Source organism: Monodelphis domestica, chromosome 3 (assembly GCF_027887165.1).
Source record: "Monodelphis domestica isolate mMonDom1 chromosome 3, mMonDom1.pri, whole genome shotgun sequence".
In the NCBI taxonomy this organism is placed as follows: domain Eukaryota; kingdom Metazoa; phylum Chordata; class Mammalia; order Didelphimorphia; family Didelphidae; genus Monodelphis; species Monodelphis domestica.
Window position 1 is genome coordinate 476,627,921 of NC_077229.1, and position 19,129 is coordinate 476,647,049.

Sequence of the window (19,129 nt, forward strand, 5' to 3'; positions counted from 1 at the left end):
CAACACAACAGTACCTTATACACTGTCAGCACTTGATAAATGCCTATTGACTGATTGACTGACTAATTAATTAACACAGTTGCTTATCCTATCATTTCCCTATTATTCTTATTAATATTATTAAATATTAAAATCATATTAATAACAAGCAAATTGAAAGACTTAAACCATTTAACTTTTAAATGGATAAGAATGTAAATTCATCTTATGTTTGTATGTCAAATAACATAAAAACAAGACACCTTTGGCAGGCACTCATCTCCCTAATTCATTCCCCAAATAGAACTATGAAATTTGTATGTTGGAAAGGATCTCAAAGACCATTGTTACAAGGGAATCACTTTAAAAGACTGATATATATTAATTTAAGGTCGCCCAGGAATCAGCTATGTAATTCCTAAATGAAAAACTCAAGTCAGCCGTCAGCCTTTTTTGGAGTTTAATTACAATAGGAGCAAGAAAGGAATTAGAGATATATATAGAGAGAGAAAGGGGAGAGAAGGGAATAGGGCTTAAATACCCCTTCTGTTTAGGCTGGGCCAAAAGGCCCAAGCCCTTAGATAGCTGGGGCAAAGAAAAGAGATCAGTCCCTATTACTCACGTGTCCAAAATGGAGAAACAGTCTCAGAGGCCCCCACCTTCAGCTTCCTTCAGAGCAAGCTTCCTCAGAGCCCAGGAACCACACCGACCAAAAACTCAACCACCTCCTCCCCAGTCTCCAGACCCTCCTATCTTTAAGGACCCCATCCAAGTTGCCTCCCCTCAGTCCTCACATCTACCAATCACTCTTCATCAATTTCCCTGTCAATGGAGGCTCTCGCTTAACCCAGGACCGCCCAGAGGTTTCTGGCTTTTGCACATGTCTGTTGAAGGTCATATTTTTCAAATGATTAAATCCTTACTCCTTTGTTACAGCCCTTTCTAAATCCTGTTAACTTGAGTATGGTAGAGATTGGAATAATTAAATTTTGATCTAGGCTGCAGCCCTTACTCAATCCTATTAGGACTGAATAGGGTGGAGTATCTCCATTGTATCAATTCTAAAATCAATCAAGACTCAAAGAAATTCCTGTTCTATGCTTAAGCATAGGTCAAAGTCCTTTCCATTGTTCAGCAAAAGGTTTCTGTCCTAAAGTAATCTTAAGAAGGGAAGAGAAGGAACCTCCCATGCCAATGGAGTTCCCATTCCAATAGACTATCAGTAAGAAATTTTCCAAGTATGAAATATCCCAATGGTGAAATTTCCAACATTTATAAGTCTAAGGAATTTTGAGGTTTACACCATTAAATCTAACTCATATCTCAGCAAAGCTACATTTTACATTCTTTGTCTATATGACAAATAGTCAAGTTTTTTCTTAAATATCTTTGGTGAAAAGGAGTCAGCAGTCTTTCCAAGTATAGCCAATTTCATTTGGGAGTACCTAGAATCGTTCAAAAGTTTTTCTTTAAATTGAACCTAAATTTGTCCCTTTGCAGCTTCCACCCATTGCTCCAAGTTTTATCCATTGGAGTCAAGTAGAACAAGTATAAACACTGAATCAGATGTGGCCTGACTAGGATAGTATACCATGAACTATCAGTAGCCTAATCCTAAGTACCATGCCTATCTTAATGCAGGCATCTTGGATTGCCATATAATAATATTGATTCCTGTTGGGTCTGGTCAACTAATCTTTATACATCTTTCTGAGACACACTGTTGAATAACTACACCTCCTTAATTTTGTATATATGAGTGGTTTCTTGAGCCCAAGTTTTACATTTCTATCCATTAAATTTCACTTTTTTAGATATAAACATAATCTTCTAGCCTAATCAGGATTTTTGGATACTTCTTAGATAATTATTATTCACTGATGGGGACTGGACCTGTAGTTTATTGGTTTAGGAAGTTCTTAGGAAACACCCTCTACCTACAGCTGGAGCCTTTCTCTATGCCTTATAGCTTTAAAGACTTTATTAATAATAACAATAATAACAATAATAATATCAGCATTTATATAGCACTTTAAGATTTGAAAAGTGCTTTACAAATATTATCTAATTTTATCTTCACAGCAATTCTGGTAGGAACATGCTCTTATTATCCCCATTTTATAGATGAGGAAACTGAAGCAGAGCTTAAGTGACCTGCCCAGGGTCATATAGCAAATGGGCAATCTTGAATGCAGATTTTCTTGACTAAGAGCCCCATAATCCATCCACTGTGCCACTTAGTTACCTCTTAGCTGAATTTCTCAGCATTGTGTGTTCGGAAAATTTTAAAGGCATACCATATGTGTCTTTATCCAAATCACTGATAAAAATGTTGGCACAAGGTCAAACATGCATCTGAGTCATTCCAGTGAGACTTCATTCCTAGATATCATCCCTTAAATTCTAGCAAACATTTTTTAAAAAATACCTATGTTCCAGGCACTGTGCTAGGTTCTGTAGCTACAGAGTGTTAAAATGTATATAATGTGAAAAGGGAAAGGAAAGTAATACATTGGGAAAATAGTTCATATGAAATTATTGAATTTATTTAACAGAGAAGGGATGAAGAGAAGGAGAGTGAGAGAGGATGAAATCTAACTGTTTTACCCACTAAATCAACACTATCTAACTCACACTGAACTAAAAACCTAAGTTCCTAAGGGCAAGTCCAACAGGGAATCAAAATCTCACAAATAGAGAATCCTTGGTAAGTCAGGTACTGAAGTCCCAGGTGTGATGTCCACAGATGGTCTCATCAGAGTAGGAAGGTCAGCTCTCCAGTCCCTGTCCAGCAGAAGACTGAAGATAACTTCTCACCACAGCTAGTAGATATTCAAAAGGTCAGTAGCTTGATGGATGGATTTCGAGATGTCTCAGCCACACACCTTTTCTCTTCACCTCCCGAGTTCAGAGTGACAGTTGGGAAATTGTTCCTAGGAGTTCTGACTCAACCACGTTCAAGAGGATTCTGGTCTTAAGCCCCTGTCAATCATCCCTTACAACCTTTACTTCCCATTGCTACAGTCCTCCCTTTGCACAAAGCCAAAATTGTGTTGAAAACACTATTTTGGCATTTGTGCACAAACTAACTTACTTACAGATTACCTAAACTAAAATATATACCCAAAACAAACAACCTACACACAACTATCTTAACTTACCTAATACTATCCTATTCTAAGGATTTTATCAAGGAATGGGGAAAAGGGATTAAATACTGAACAAGTACAAATTTCAAACATATGCAAAAGCACAACAAGCAACATCAAATGCAAAAGATAAACACAACTTCCATGCAAACATTAAACCCATAAATACTACTCTTATCTACTAATACAAAACATTCTACTACTATTGTAATACATTAACATCAAACTTGGAGAAAATTTTTTTAAATTACGATAAACACAACATTGCATAAGTTTTACACAGAAATTAAACCAAAACATTAAACTCAATTATGCAAACTACATGTAACAATAGATAAAATTATACATGTGATCTATTTATACAAGCTACATAAATTTTACACATATACATATAGTACATGCATATAATAAATATACATGTATGCTATACACATATAAACAATTCATATTTACACATATGATGCCTGTTATATATCTACATATACTATAATGCAATTAATCTTACAATCCTATTATACACAGTTTACATATATTTACATATGTATTTACACTTTTGTATATGTGATGTTTTATATATCATTTGTGTTATGTAATGTATGTTCTCATGTATGTTGTAATGTAAGTCATTACCTTATCTTATTTATCTTAAATTTTAATCTTTATCCAACTAAAGCCCTATCTTAATAAAATTCTCCTATCTACTTATCTTTCTATATTAAACTAAGTATCTACCTAATTTTTGTTAGTAACTAATTTATAACTACTTTTAACATTGTTAGTATAGTAACTATACATTGTTTCACTCATTCAAATAGTGAATCAATGTAACCTAACCATGTTTATATATTTGTTTTTATGTTTTGTTGTGTTGTTAATTTTGCTATGTTATATTGTTTTGCTAGTGTTATGTTAGTGTTGCTGTTATGTTAATGTTATGTTACTGTTGCATGTAATATACTTACAACTACTTCAGATTTTTTTTCTACTGTCTTCCTTTCATCTTGATTGAATAATTCTTCTCCAACTCCATGGTATTAATTTATTTATGAATGTTTGTGAATATGTGTTATGTTCTTTAATGTTATAATACATTACTCCAATTTTTAATTCATTAGCCCATTAATCCTGTGATCCTCTTCATTGCAAATTTCTCAAAGTCTTTAAATTTATAAGTTTTAGTCTTTTAACAATATCCATTAATTTCCTGTATTCTCCTCTTCATCTGCATTGTCCTCTTCTAAATGTCCTCTTCCACTGGAATGGCCCTCTCCTTGCTGATCTTTCTGACTGCTGTTGGGAAAAAATACCCCTACCCCCTTGTACTTGATTGGATTTTAGTAATTGTGATAGGTTTAAGATAATCAGTATTGTGATTCTAAAGTGATTAGTAAAAATTCCATTATAATCTTAATACAATCAGTAAAATTCATAATATTTACAAGGATTTCTAACTAAAGCATAAAAACTGCTTCTGAAGGGATATTTAACCCCTCCCTAAGTTTATACTTCCCTTTATCATAAGATGCTGACTATCTGAATCTCATGTCCCAATATGGCACAAACATCATGTACCCTTTCCTATTTGGAAATAGTCATCTCTCCCCCCAGATCAGATGAGAGAGAGGTAACAGTCATTTGACTTGACTAAGTCATTAGTCAAAAGACTAATATGGGCTTTCTGAAATGAATTAACCAATCAGCTTTGTAATTGGGTAATTGTTTCTAAAATAAGGTCTATTTGATGTTGTGTCTTGTGATCTTGGATGGAAGTATTAATTTTGTTATAAAAACCAGGTCTCAGCCTCTGGGCATTGTCTCTTGCTGGGGTCCAACAATATAATACATGCAAGAGAATGCTTTTATTGGAGGACTTGGCCCTCTTCCAATAAAATCTAACTCTTTACCTTGACTTGGAGAAATTTGGCTTTTTTACTTTATTTACCTATATTGTCTATATGGAGTCTGAGGGTTTCTATTTCATAAATGTTGGTGACTCTGGTGGTACTAGAGTGACAAACTTGTCACCTCCAATGGATCTCTCCCTCATACAGAAAGATTCATGGGACAATCTGGCATACAAAGAAATGCATGTTCCACAGATAAAGGACCTAAAGTAATCATTTTAGGTTGTAATTTTGCTACTCTCTCTGGTTTTCCAGCTGCTCCTAGTACTTCCATTGAACCCACATCTCTACAATTCTTAGGAAGACTTTGCAAAACTGATTTACTGGCTCCAGTAAATGGGACCAAAAGATCATATATCTGATTACCTATAATACATATGGTTCTGCACTGTTTAGAGGTTGAAATGTTTCTAATACTGGTGCTAGCACAGTAACATCAGTACAAAGCTCAGTCATTTTCTGTCCATCCAAGTTTACATCTGCTTAACTACATGATATTCCCAGGATTTTGCATCTTGTAACTCCATCATCAGCTTTTTCATTATTCCCTTTGGTCCTTATACTCTCCATCTTGGTATCATTGTTCTCATTTACAATCTCATTATCATTATCCAATTTGCATCTTTCAGTATTTTCCCTTATTTTACATTCATTAGAATTTTCTGCTAATTTTATATTACAATTTTCTTTTTCCTTACAATTATTAACACTAATTATAATATCCTTTGATTCAATCAATTCATTTATGTCTTCATTAATTTTATTACCATTACACTCATTTTCATTTACTCCCTATCCCTTGATTTAATTACAGAAGTACATTGGGGAAACCTTCATAATGAACATGCACCTTTGTTCTGATCACCGTTAACCATATGACTGTATTTAGGCCTTGCTCCAGATTTAACCCAGTCCTGCCTAGTGTTAAGGTCTGGTACATGTGATCCCTTGGCAACAGACATTTTGACACACATTTCCATTGTTTTTCCTTGAGTAGTTATTATTCCATCCACTATTGTTATTATTATTATAGTTATTATTCCAGTTATTATTCCTATTAAGCCCTCCATACTTGTTCATTTGCTTTGCAATCTGTCCTCTATACTGACATTCTTTTACAAAATGTCCAACCCTATTGCAGAGGAAACAATGTTGGAGTCCTGATCTTTTGTCTCTTGGCTTATAATAATAATTATTGTTAGGCTTCATTGATCTTAATGCAGCCACTGCCTTAACCTCTTTTATCTTACTTTCTTTAGCTTTAATTTCTGTTTCCCTGAGTTTTATGTTTTCATATTTATTTACTTAAGTTGATATAGAGAACAGTCAGTTAAGTTTGGAAGATTCCATCTCCACTCACAGAGTGTCTCCATACTGGAATCTAGGTGATTCATCCTTTTCTTCTTAATCTAAAATGTGTTTGTAGGATTTTATTTTTGTGATATTCATCCTCCAAAGCTGAGTTTCCCTTGTAGAATTTCAGTGAGTCTACCAATCCTTTCTCTAAGCCCTTTGAAACTTTCTTTCCTCATATCAAGGGTACTTGTCAAACTATGCCCAGCTTTCTTCTTTCACAAATTCTAAGGTAGAATGGTCACTTCTTCACGTTTCCCATCATTTCTTTTCCCAATCCAAAGAAGCAAATTCAATGATTTCTCTGCCTTTTGAGAGAGATAATTATCATTAAGACAAGACAGAGCTTTTTTTTTTTTAATTCTGAACTTAACAAGCAACAATTAACAAAATAAATAAATTTAGCAATTCTCTTCTGCTCTAGGCATAACTCAAGCTTATCTCCTGGTAATTTAGGTTTGCTACTGAAACAAAATGTGCATTCATAGGTCATTCAACAGTTAAGAAAAGGAAATTTAACTATGGTAGGAAAAGGATAGTCTGCAAGGATAGGCTTTGAGATCCCTTTGAGTTGCTTCAGATGAAAGAAGCTTCATTGAGAGGACCCAGCCAAACATCTGAGAAGCCTTCTTGTTCCTCATGGCTTCTTTTCACTCAAAGTCATGCAACAAGTAAAGTCAGCTTTGTTATCCTTTATTCCTTGAGCCAACAAAGTCTCAATGTGATCCCAATACCTTTTGAGGAAAATTTAGTAGCCTAACCTGAATTAGAGAGAAGGGTTAAGATATTGCTTCTGCAACAATTACTCTCTACATAGTAGAACAAAGTTTATACATGAAATTGCAGTCTCTATGATGTACAACTTGCTTCTCATTTTTAAGTAATTATTATATCCAGCATGTAACTTTCAAAGAAGTTCCAATTATTTAGGGTTCCTTCTGTCCTTTTTTCTCTGCTGAATATAAAAAAAATACTTCAATGGGGATCCTTGAGGAGTAGGGAGAGCACCCTGCATCCCCTCACTCCTTTCCAAATCTTTCCTACAAAAAATAAAATAAAATCCTTCTAACAACTATGTACAGTCAAGCAAAACAAATTATATCCATCTCATCTTATTCTTTTTCTCATGTCATGTTGTATTGATTATAATTCTTAAGTGTTTCACAGTTTTTCTTTACAATATTGTTGTTAATGCATAAATCATATTCCTGATACTACTCACTTAGCTATTCATTGGTCACACTAAAGTCTTACCACATTTCTCAAAAACTGTTTATTTTATTATTTCTTATAACACAATAATACTCCTTTTTCTGAGGTATATAATAAAATGATTCATCAATGCTTTCAAGATTGAAAGCGTGTCATAATCAGTAACATGGAAATTTTAAAAATCTAGATGAAAGTTTCTAACATCATGAATATGAACAAGAATTCCATGGGACAGGAATATTGGATGAGTTATAATCCATACCAGTGGAGAGAAGATACCAAACATCAGTGATTTCACTGATCTAAAGTACTAAAGCTTAAGAATGAAAATATCAAAGAGTAAAATTACATCAGTACTAGTATAGAAGGAAATAATTAGAGTATTATAATTGCCTTAGAAACCACAAAAGGTTTCTGCTTTCTTTCTAATTTTGGCTACACTAGTTTTATTTGCACAAGAGAATATTAAATTAATATAATAAAAAATATCCATTTATATATAAAAAAAGAAAAAATCACAAAAGGTAAAGTTGAAAATCAAAATAATGATAAAAGCATTTTAATATGGATGAGACATAGAATTAACATGTAAGGATTCAAAATTAACTTAGAAGTATTATTTTTTTCAACAAAAGGAAAACTAGATACAAAAATGAAAAAGGAAAAATAATAGGACTGACTCCACATCATTTTTTATTAAAATAAATATGTTGGACTGATGACAGGAACTCTTAGTACCTCCAGAAAAAACATAGCACTGCCATTCTGAAAAATACAAAATTTTTGAATTGCATATTTTTCCTAATTTTCAGTTTAATAATGTAGTTAACTAAATAACAGCTTTTTATGATTTTGCATTATTCTATAATGAACAAAATTGTATGCAAAAATTGTTTTATAAATTATTTTCCATCTAGGAATTATCTGAATTGAATAGCAGGCCTGTTTTATATGAGTGTATGTATCAGAGTTTTAAAATAAATTACAGAAAGCTGAATTTTTCTCCTCAGCAATCGTGTGGAAGCTTGGACAAGAGATGTTGATTTCTTGCTTCGTCAAGAGGGCAGACCTATGGTTAATCTTATCCCTAATAAGATGAAAACAAGAATAATGGAAGAAGACTGGCAGAATACAGACAAAGCAACAAACTGGTTAAGAAAAGAAGCAATTAATTTTACTCAACCTTTCGTTCTTTATTTGGGATTAAATTTACCACATCCTTATCCATCACCATATATGGGGGAAAATTTTGGAGCCTCCACATTTCAAACATCTCCTTATTGGCTTGAAAGAGTAAGTATACCTTCAAAAACTGAGATTAACTTCCACATGTTTTATTTAGAATTCTGTTCTTTTATTCCTTTCATCCAAGGTAAGAAGAAATATGAAAAATTAATATTCTAATTAAGTCAAAGCCTTGTCATAAGAGGATATAATAACTAAAGAGTTAGCTTTGCAAAAATGAACATACTTGTCTTTTTAACCTCAATATATTACCTTCCATTGGATGTGTATATATGTGTTTTGTGTTCTCACGGCTCAAGCAGAGGCAACATAATAGAAAGACTGCTGACCTTGGAGTCAGAAGATCCAGATTCAAGTCCAATTATCTGTGTGCCATAGGGCCAGTTCCTCTCCCAGAGCCTTAGCTTCTTCATCTGTAAAATGGGGTTCATAATACATGCACAGCATACTTCACAGGGTTGTTATGAGATGTATAGTTTGTAAACTTTAAACATATTCATGTGAGCTATTACAAAACATTACCATAAGGTTGTTTTATCTATAAGAATATGGACTATACCAGTTATTTAATTGTTATAGAGAATTCCCAGAAAAGATCTCCGTTTACCAATGGAGACCAGCACCTTCTCTAAGACTTCTAAAGAACTGCATAAAATACTGATCAAGGCACTTGCTCAGGGTAAAAAAATTTAGCCAGAATAAACTTAGGGCTTCTGGAGTCCCAGATTGACTTTCAAATCATTGTGCTGCACAGTCTCTCAATCTTGTCCATGAGAAAAACAATAATGTGGTCTTTTAAAAAGTGGATACTGGAGGAGGCAGCTGGGTGGCTCAGTGGATTGAGAGTCAGGCCTAGAGATGGGAGGTCCTAGGTTCAAATCTGGCCTCAGACACTTCCCAGCTGTGTGACCCTGGGCAAGTCACTTGATCCCCACTGCCTAGCCCTCACCACTCTTCTGCCTTAGAGCCAATACACAGTATTGACTCCAAGATGGAAGGTAAGGGTTTAAAAAAAAATAAAAGTGGATACTGACCTGATGAAAGGAGTTAAATATAAGAAATTAGCAAGCATTCCTCTGAACTTCCTTGCAAATCACTTTTCCTTATATTTCATGACAATCTGGTGCTTTATAGTTACAGAATACTTCCTTAGAGATCAGCTCAAGTGATCCTCACAAAATTTAAGATATTGGACTATAATTAAATATGACTACTTAAACTGGAAATATGTATTCATATGAAAGAAAAAGATATTTGTTTAAAAGTAACATAATGTTTTAGAAAAGAATGCCGGACTTAAACATTAAGAGACATGGTTTGAATCTAGCCATAACCTATAGTTGTCTAATTATGGCAAAGTCAGTTAACATGTTTCAGAGCCTATTACCTTATCTGGAAAATGGGATTATAATACTAGTACTATACCTCACAGGATTATTGTGAAGAAAATACTTTGCAAACCTCAAAGCCATAAAGAAATGTGAGCCATGACTATTATTTAAATAAACATGTAAAAATCTCCCTGAATTGTATGTACTTCTGCCATTGAACCATCAGGAAGAGAAAGGAGAACTAAGCTCAAATTCTTTACTTCCTGGTATTGATTTTTAAGTCTTACCCCAGTCAGAACATATTACTGAACTTTTGGTATTCTTTTTTCATAATGCTTAGAGTACCTTCTTTGTTAGTCATGTAATGATAGCAATTTCAGTTGAGTTGTTCAGATTTTAAAATAATTTTCAGAAATCTCTCATTCTACATGTACAAATACATTATAACAAATGTTAAATAAGTGAATTAGTACTTAATTTCCATATTTAATTGATTTGATATTTGTTTTAAATAATTTATTGCAAGTCTTTCCTCACCACCCTTAATTAGAAACTGTAGATTGGCATTCATGATATGTAAAAAACAAAACTCTCATCTTTATATAACTGAATTTTCTCTCTGTTTTTTAGGTATTTTATAAAGCTATCAAAATTCCAGAATGGTCTCCTCTATCAGAAATGCACCCTGTAGATTATTATTCTTCCTACACTAAAAACTGCACTGGGCAGTTTACAAAGAAAGAAATTAGAGATATTAGAGCTTTTTATTATGCTATGTGTGCTGAAACAGATGCCATGCTTGGTAGGTGGTATAATTAATAAGCAATTTACAGAGAGAAGAAGAATAATGTTGTTTTTCTAACTGACTGTGATCAGGCTGCCTTAGTGATTTGTAGAAAATTACTCAAGGATGTTCATACAACAGTTGCTTAGAGACAGCATACTTGATGCACTTAAAGATTGGTAGACATAATACTATCAGTTCTGGATCAACCTTTTTATCTCTCAACTATCAGTTGATAAAATAACTTGGAAAATAACTCTGTTTATTCAGGCATCAAGGAGAGATCAAAGAAGGCTACCATCTGCTTAAGACAATTTTTTTTGGATGTGAAGGCTGATTTTTGGACAATAGCCAAACGTGGGTAGGCAAATGACAGGGCATTTCAAAGACAGCTTTAGTTCTGAGATATAGGTTCAGTCTTAAAATCTGGACTGCCTCTTGTGAAACTCGAATGCCTAAGACTCCAGAACCATTCCAGTTTTTCTAGAATACCAGCAACCATGGCTTACCTGCAGCTGGAACAGAATTCCTATGTTCAGCTTGGTTCAAGGCCAGCTAAAAATTAAAGCAGCTTCCAAACAGTAGCCTATCAGGAAAAAACATTTGCTTCATAGTTCATTTCAGTTCAGAAGATATTTGCAGCATAGAATTATTAGTCTGTCTATGGTTATCACATTCTCAAGCTATAAAAACAGTGGATTCTAGTCTTCTTATAGTAGGCATAAGATCCCTTGTACAGGAGGGGATTTTTGCCAGTATCAGAATATTAATAAAAATCTGGGAGCATAGAGCTCAATTTCTAAACACTAGCATTTACAATGAAAATTATTTTGAGAGCAGTATGTTATTAAAATTAAGAAAATGCATTAAAGACTTGTGATTTTATTGACATGGAAATTCCTTCCACCAATAGAAATCAGACCCATCTCTTTAAAAAAGTGACTGGCCTAAGGTCACACACCAAGTAAACATCTTGACAAAAAGTGAAGCCAGGTCTTCTTGACCCCAAGTTCAGAACTCTCTCCAGTATGCCTTATACTATTTCAATAAAATTTTAATCATGGCAAAATAAAATCGACTTCCTTCCAAATAGCACTCACTCATGACAAAGGCAGTTGGGTCACTTGTTTTTGCAACTTGTGCTACCATATGCAGTTTTAACATTGTCACTGATAAACAGGGCCAATATCTCTCAACTGGGTACTGCTGTTGATCATGTGTAGGCACATTCCACCCAATATCCTTTATTATATTGGGCAAAACATGATTACAACATTCATTTCACATAAATAGTGTTAGAAATAGGTTTGTTATTGCAGCACCATAATTTAACTAAAAATGTAAATCAACAATATATCTGTTCACAATTTTGTTCCAAAATTATACCAATTACATAATGGTATCCATACCTCATTAGGAGAAAGCCAGGAAGATTTCCAGCATGTTGGGTAAACCCCTTGTGATGAACTTCTGCTCAGACATAGGCAAGAGATGCCCAAGAATGCCGGGCACAGAGGGGTTACTGCCCATCAGTGCCATGCTTTCATTCAGGGGAAGGGCCAAAGGAGGTCAGAAATCCCTTTGAGTATTTGAATATACATACAGAAAAAAGAATTGCTTACCTTTTCCAGTTCAATAGCTTGTTCCTCTTTTTTGGTAGGTGAGATTATTTTGACTCTCCACCAGTTAAGTCTTCTTCAGAAGACTATTGTTCTGTTCACCTCCGACCACGGAGAGCTGGCCATGGATCATCGCCAGTTCTACAAAATGAGCATGTATGAAGCGAGTTCCCACATTCCTCTTGTGATGATGGGGCCTGGTATTAAAGCAAACCTCCACATTCCAGATATAGTCTCGCTAGTAGATATTTACCCCACTCTGCTAGGTAAGTTATGGGATTCTATCTGGTGTACAAATTTCTATTGAAACTGTAGCAAAATGCTGGGACAAGACCATGTCCCAAGGCAACTCTTGCTGGCTCACCAGTAGCTTAAGTCATTGGTGACCCAACTTTACAAAAAAATAGTGTCCTTTGTAGTATTTACCTCTCCCCCATAATTAATCCCTTTTATTTCAAAATATTCATGTGAGTCATAGGGTTATCAATTGGTCAATCAGCATTTACTAATATCCTTCTATATCCCAGGTTCTGGGGTTACAAAAACAAAATTAAAGTCTCCGTCCTTAAGGAGTTCTCATTCCTTGGGGAGAATCAGTACATGCCCATAAAAGTGGATAGTCCATAACTACAAAGTAAGACAAAGTGATTTCAAAGGGTCTAGGACCCTGGCATGTGAAAGTGAAAGGATCCAGGAAGGGCCTTATATGTAGGAGGTGATGCTTGAAGAAGTGTGCTTTTATCAGAAGAAACGGTAAGAAGAGAATTCATTCCAAGCATGGGAGGTGATAGACAGAATCTTGTGTGTGAGGGATAACAATAAATTCAGTCTGGAGCAAAGAATTAATGAAAAGGAACGTTGTATAATAAGCCTGGAAAGAAGGCTAGGTCAAATTTTGAAGGATGTGGGGGAAATTATTCCCTTACATTTTGACCAAATCTTTCAAAGACACATTTTTTTTATTAAATGTGAAGCATTTACTTAGAAAGATATTCTGACCAGCAAAGTTTTTTTCTTGAAAGGAGAAAAAAAAAACATAGCCTCCAACTCACGTTTTATAGTAATTGTGGAAAAGATGAAATTCTATATCAATAATGAAACCTATTCAGTTAGTATTTTTAGAACTACTTAATATCAGTGTTGATGTCAGCACACACCTCTGAAAAAAATGTCATCTCCCCAAAACAAGGTACTCCCTCTAAAAACGTCCCTCTTTAAGTCTGGCCAATAGTAAACAAAAGAGACGCCTCTCTTCATTTAGTTTACAAGATGACACTCTTTCTGTAAGTTTGGCTGCCATAAATCCTCTTTGATGATTTATCTACCTGCAGATATGCCTTCTTTGGAGAATTATGTATAACCCCTATTTTGTTTATGTATCTATTCAAGAGAGTCCGATTATATCTTCATTAAAAGGAGACCACAGACATCAGACTAGGATTGTGTTAAAATAATTATTTTTTTTTAAAACCCTTACTTTCTGTCTTATAATTAACATGAAGGATTGTTTGCAAGGCAGAAGAGTGGTAAGGGCTAGGCAATAGAGGTTAAGTGACTTGTCCAAGGTCACAGAGCTAGGCATTATCTTCTTTCAGATTTGAACCCAGTACTTCCCCTGACTCTAAGCCTGGTTCTCTATCCACTGACCTACCTAGGAGCCCCAAAATAATGAATATTTTTAATACAATTGAGGCTTCAGTCCTATGTGCTTCCAATAGAACTTTAAATGCCTAACATAGGAGTTTGCATTTGATCCTAATAGCAAGAAGAAGCCACTAGAGCTTCCTGAGATGGGGGAATGACAGGGTCAGAGCAGCTTTAGTGACATCACTTTGGCAGCTGTGTGGGAGATGGGTTGGTGGGGAGAGACTTAAAGTAGAGATCAAGATGATTGCAGTAGGCCAAAAGAGGGGTGATTAACCAGACTCATTTTCCTAACCTGCAAAAGCTAAACTATGCACATCTTTCTCTTTCCTCATATCTCCAGTGTCCACCCTCTCATATATCTCTCTGAACTGTTTTACCTTCTTCCTCACTGGCCTTGCATCTACTTTTTTTTAGTCCTCTTTTTTTTCTGTCATGAGTCTGTCAGTTAACATGAGCATTTATTAAGCACCTGCCAGACATTATTCTAGAGGACATTGCATTCGACTGACAGAGCCTATCCACTTTCTTTACAAATAATTCCCTTAGATCAAGAGTACTTAACCTAGAGTCCATGAACTTGCTTTTTTTTTTTTTAACCCTTACCTTCCGTCTTGGAGTCAATACTGTGTATTGGCTCCAAGGCAGAAGAGTGGTAAGGGCTAGGCAATGGGGGTCAAGTGACTTGCCCAGGGTCACACAGCTGGGAAGTGTCTGAGGCCAGATTTGAACCTAGGACCTCCCATCTCTATAACTGGCTCTCAATCCACTGAGCTACCCAGCTGCCCCCTGAACTTGCTTTTTAAATATATTGGTAACTGTATTTCAGTTTAAATTTTTCTCCATGAAATCCAGTGAATTTATTTGTGCATTTAAAAATTATTCTGAGGTATATGCATAAGTGCCAGCAAACTGTCAAATGTATTCATAACACACACCAAAAAAAGGTAAGAATTCTTGCTTTAAATGCTTCTTCATATTTGTTTACTAGACTGGCTTCCTACACTTAGAATATATTCCTAAATCTAGAACAGCAACATTCAGAAATGAGTATTTCATAATGAAAATAATAAAACATATACATCATCCTCAAATATAAAGAATATTAGAAATTTAAGGATAGGGAGTAATACCTGTTTTTTCATTGGCATAGGAAACTCCCTGGTGAGGAAGTTCCCTCTACTGTCTTCTGTGCAATTTATAGTCTTAAAAGAATTGCCTAGAACACCAAAATTTTTATATAACTTGAACGGAGGCCTTCCTGACTCTTTTCCTCTACTATGTCATTTGTTGTTCAGTTATTTCAGTAGTATCCAACTCTTCATGACCCCATTTAGGATTTTCTTGGCAAAGATACTGAAGTGGTTTTCCATTTCCTTCTCCAGATCATTTTACAGATGAGGAAATTGAGGCAAGCAGGGACAAGTAACTTGTCCAGGGTCACATAGTACATGTCTGAGGTAGGATTGGAACTCAGATCTTGCTGACTCTAGGCTTGGGGCTCTGTCTCCTGCTCCACATAGCTGCCCATGCTATGCTGCCTTTCAAAATTCACTCTCAGTTCAGAAGATATTTTAAAATTTAATGTTAATATAACCAAATGTCTGGCTCATAGTAACAAACAATAAATACTTGATATTTTTTAGTTTAAATTGATCTTTTGCCTTCTGGATTCGTTTCTCAAGTGAGATAGGGTCTAATGTAAAACTTCTGAATTCTCTAGTGGTTTTTAATCCTTTAAAAACATTTTCAGCCTTACCCTTTATTTTTATCCTGCCTTGAAAGAATTTTTTGGGTTTTTAAATTTTTTCATTTATATACTTTCTTCTATGTTTATTTTTAAAACTCTTCAGTTCTATATTTTCTCGGTCATTATTTGCTGATATCTCTAAGCAACCCTTCAATCAAACACTTCTACCTGACAATCTTCCACGTGATCAGTTTTAATTTATGTTTTCTTATCTCATGTACAATACTCCTTTGCTCTTAGTACCATTAGAACTGGTAAGCAGGAGAATGTGATATATAGGCTATTCCACAAAAGACTATGGAAAGGAAGATGAAACTTTGGCAGTCTATGTTGATATATGTCAATTTCCATTACAAAGATTTCAGAGGACTTTATAAATCCTTTTGTGCTTTCACCAGAATTTTCAGTCACTCCATTGATATGGATCATAGCTTCTCCTTGATTTCTATCCTGGGGGAATCTCAGATTTGGAATGAACCTAAAAAGTCATCCAACCCAACAAATTACTTAACAGAAATCCCCTCTACAGAATCCCCCCCCCCAAAGTATTTATCTTCTATCTGAAGACTTAACAACAAAGAATATCACTACATCTCAAACATACCCATTCCATTTTAACAAGGTTTAAGTTTTAGTGAACAAAAAGAGGGATTTTGGTAAAAAGGAAGATAGAAGACTTCCCATTGCAGCTAGGTATAAAAGTCCTTAGGAAGTTTCCAAATGGCTTTGTGCTCCCTTTCATGTACAAAATATAGTATGAGAGTATAATACTACACATTCTGTTGCAATGGGATGAGTACTGTGTACATCTATATCTGTATCACCTTAAATTGAGCAAGTAGACATGGAAACTTTACAGTGCAAGTCTCACTGTAGTCATGCAAGTGAGAGAATAATTTTATAAATGGCTGGATTAAAATTACTGAAGCACCCTCTGAAAGGTCACCAGCACTCTCTAAATTGCTTGAATCCAATGCCTTCTTCTCAGTTCTCATCCTTGACCTCTTCATAGCATTTGACACTATTAATCAACTCCTTATCCTAAAGACTCTTGTCTCATGAGTCCCCCATAGGAAATCTAATTGATTTTGTATTGTAGAAGTATGGTTATACAAAGTAAGTACAATTAACTTAAATTTTTTTTTCTCAGTTACAAGTCATTGACATTTTAAAATTCTCTCTGTCTTATACCACCTGCCTTGGCCAGCGTTTGTTGCTAAATCTTAAATTTTATTGAGTCAAAACTGATGATCTAATAGAATTACTAAGATAAATAAGGAGATAAAAATTATTGATCATCTTTGGTGCATTCATTTTTAAAAAAAATCTGGCCCCATGATTTCATCACTGTGGGAAAATCCTGCTGTGAAAGTTCATTAGCCTGGAGACATTGAGTGGTTAAGTGACTTTCCCATAGTCACACAGTTAGGAAATATAGGAGATAGGACTGGAATCCAAATCTCTAATTTCCAGACTAGTTCTTTACCCACTATACCATTCTTTCTCTTTTTGGAATTGCATAAAAAGTATAAATTATCTCTGGTAAACAAATAAAAATGAGTTAATTACCATAACCAGGAAATTCTTTGCCTATATTGTCTTACCTAGATCAAAAGTCTATACTGCCTATTTAAAAAATATGTTATATATGTTGTCGTGATTTTTAACATTTCCCCCCTAAATTAGCTATTTTAACAGGTATAGACTTATATTTCTACCACTAAGGTAAATGTTTTTTTTTTTCCATGATAATGTCATATCAAGTCGAATACTGTGTCAAAATTACTAGAAAAGTTGAGTATAAAAATTAATTTCTAATAAAAACAAAGGAGAGGTTATTCTAAAATGGGAATGATCACAGAGCCTACATCAGAGGGCTGTTGTGAGAACTGAATGTAATAATATATGTAAAGCATTTTGCAAGCCATGAAGTGCTATATAAATCTTAGCTGTTATGACAGCTCTGGCCCAGGGGACTGAAAGGATGCTGGTGCTCTGGGTTAAGCAGGGAAGATAATGAGTTCTGTTCTGGACGTTTGAGTTGAGGATGCCTTTGGGACTTCTATTTGGAGATCTCGAACAACAGTTGAGAATTCAGGCAAGATTAGGACAATACCTGTGAACTTGATCTCCTCAGCAGTGCTGTGAGGTCAGAAGTGCACAATGGGGCCTGTGACCTTTTTCCAAGATTACCATAGATGGCCAAAGTTGCAGATATAGGCAGAATGCTTGGGGATCTCTTTCCATATGTGCTCTCTCTCTCCACTCCTGACCCTCAGCACAGCGTTCAAGGGCCTCCCAGCCCCACAAAAGGAAAAAAAAATCTAAAAGAAAGTGGAAGCTGAAGACACTACTGCTGCAGGCAGACTTTCTGAGCTTTACGTTGACCCAGAATAGATGAAACCAGAGGAAGGGAAAAGGGGCTCTACTGTATTCCCAGTATTTAAGCAGTATTTAGGAAGGTTTTTGGACACTATTGTGTTTGTTTTTTTATTATAAATGATAAAAGTAATTCAGTTACATTATTGATTTATGAACTTTTTTTGATCTGGAAAATTCATTGCAAGATCAAAACAACTCATTTCTAAACCATTTTAATCAGATTGTAAATTGATTTCTTATACTGCCATGTTGAAAATATTAGCTTGGGGATTTTTGATGTTTGTTTCATATGACTAAACCCCCTCACTGTGCTCATCAGTATCAAAAGCATAATTTGTTCTTTCCCATAATAAATATGATAACATCCCTTTGCCTAAGACACAGAAAAAAGTTTAATTAATATTATAGGTACCTTTGGCTTTACTGAAAAATTACTGTTCTTTTTTTGTTGTTGTTTAGATATTGCTGGAATTCCTCTCCATCAGAACCTGAGTGGATATTCTTTGATTCCATTAACATCAGAAGCTGCAAACAATAATTCTCCAGCTGCAATGCAACGCCCTCCCTGGATTCTGAGTGAATTCCATGGCTGCAATGTGAATGCCTCCACTTATATGCTCAGAATTGACAAATGGAAATACATAGCCTACTCTGATGGTATTTCATCACCTCCTCAACTCTTTGGTAAATCAATTGATTTTTTAAATTTCATTTTTATTATAGACTTTTTTTTTATACAGACCATAGATTTCATTATTATATGGAGTTTAGACACTC

General features: G+C 34.7%; 1 protein-coding gene and 1 long non-coding RNA gene across 7 annotated transcripts in view; one reads left to right on the plus strand and one right to left on the minus strand.

The window, feature by feature from the left end:
• ARSK (arylsulfatase family member K) overlaps positions 1-19,129 on the plus strand; it is a 69,238-nt gene that overhangs the window by 33,113 nt on the left and 16,996 nt on the right. For 5 of the 6 annotated variants that reach the window (XM_016431565.2, XM_001364779.5, XM_007487277.3 and 2 more), the window contains exons 4-7: positions 8,608-8,890; positions 10,804-10,975; positions 12,618-12,842; positions 18,812-19,036. In XM_016431565.2, the coding sequence (XP_016287051.1) occupies positions 8,608-8,890; positions 10,804-10,975; positions 12,618-12,842; positions 18,812-19,036 (905 nt within the window). The remainder of the gene's footprint in view (positions 1-8,607; positions 8,891-10,803; positions 10,976-12,617; positions 12,843-18,811; positions 19,037-19,129) is intronic. The other variant, XM_007487276.3, reaches the window with a different exon arrangement.
• Positions 8,889-12,708, minus strand: LOC130458515 (uncharacterized). The gene is made up of 3 exons (XR_008917899.1): positions 12,580-12,708; positions 11,467-11,543; positions 8,889-9,255 (listed from the first exon to the last, which is right to left on the minus strand). It is a non-coding gene; the product is annotated as an uncharacterized LOC130458515 (long non-coding RNA).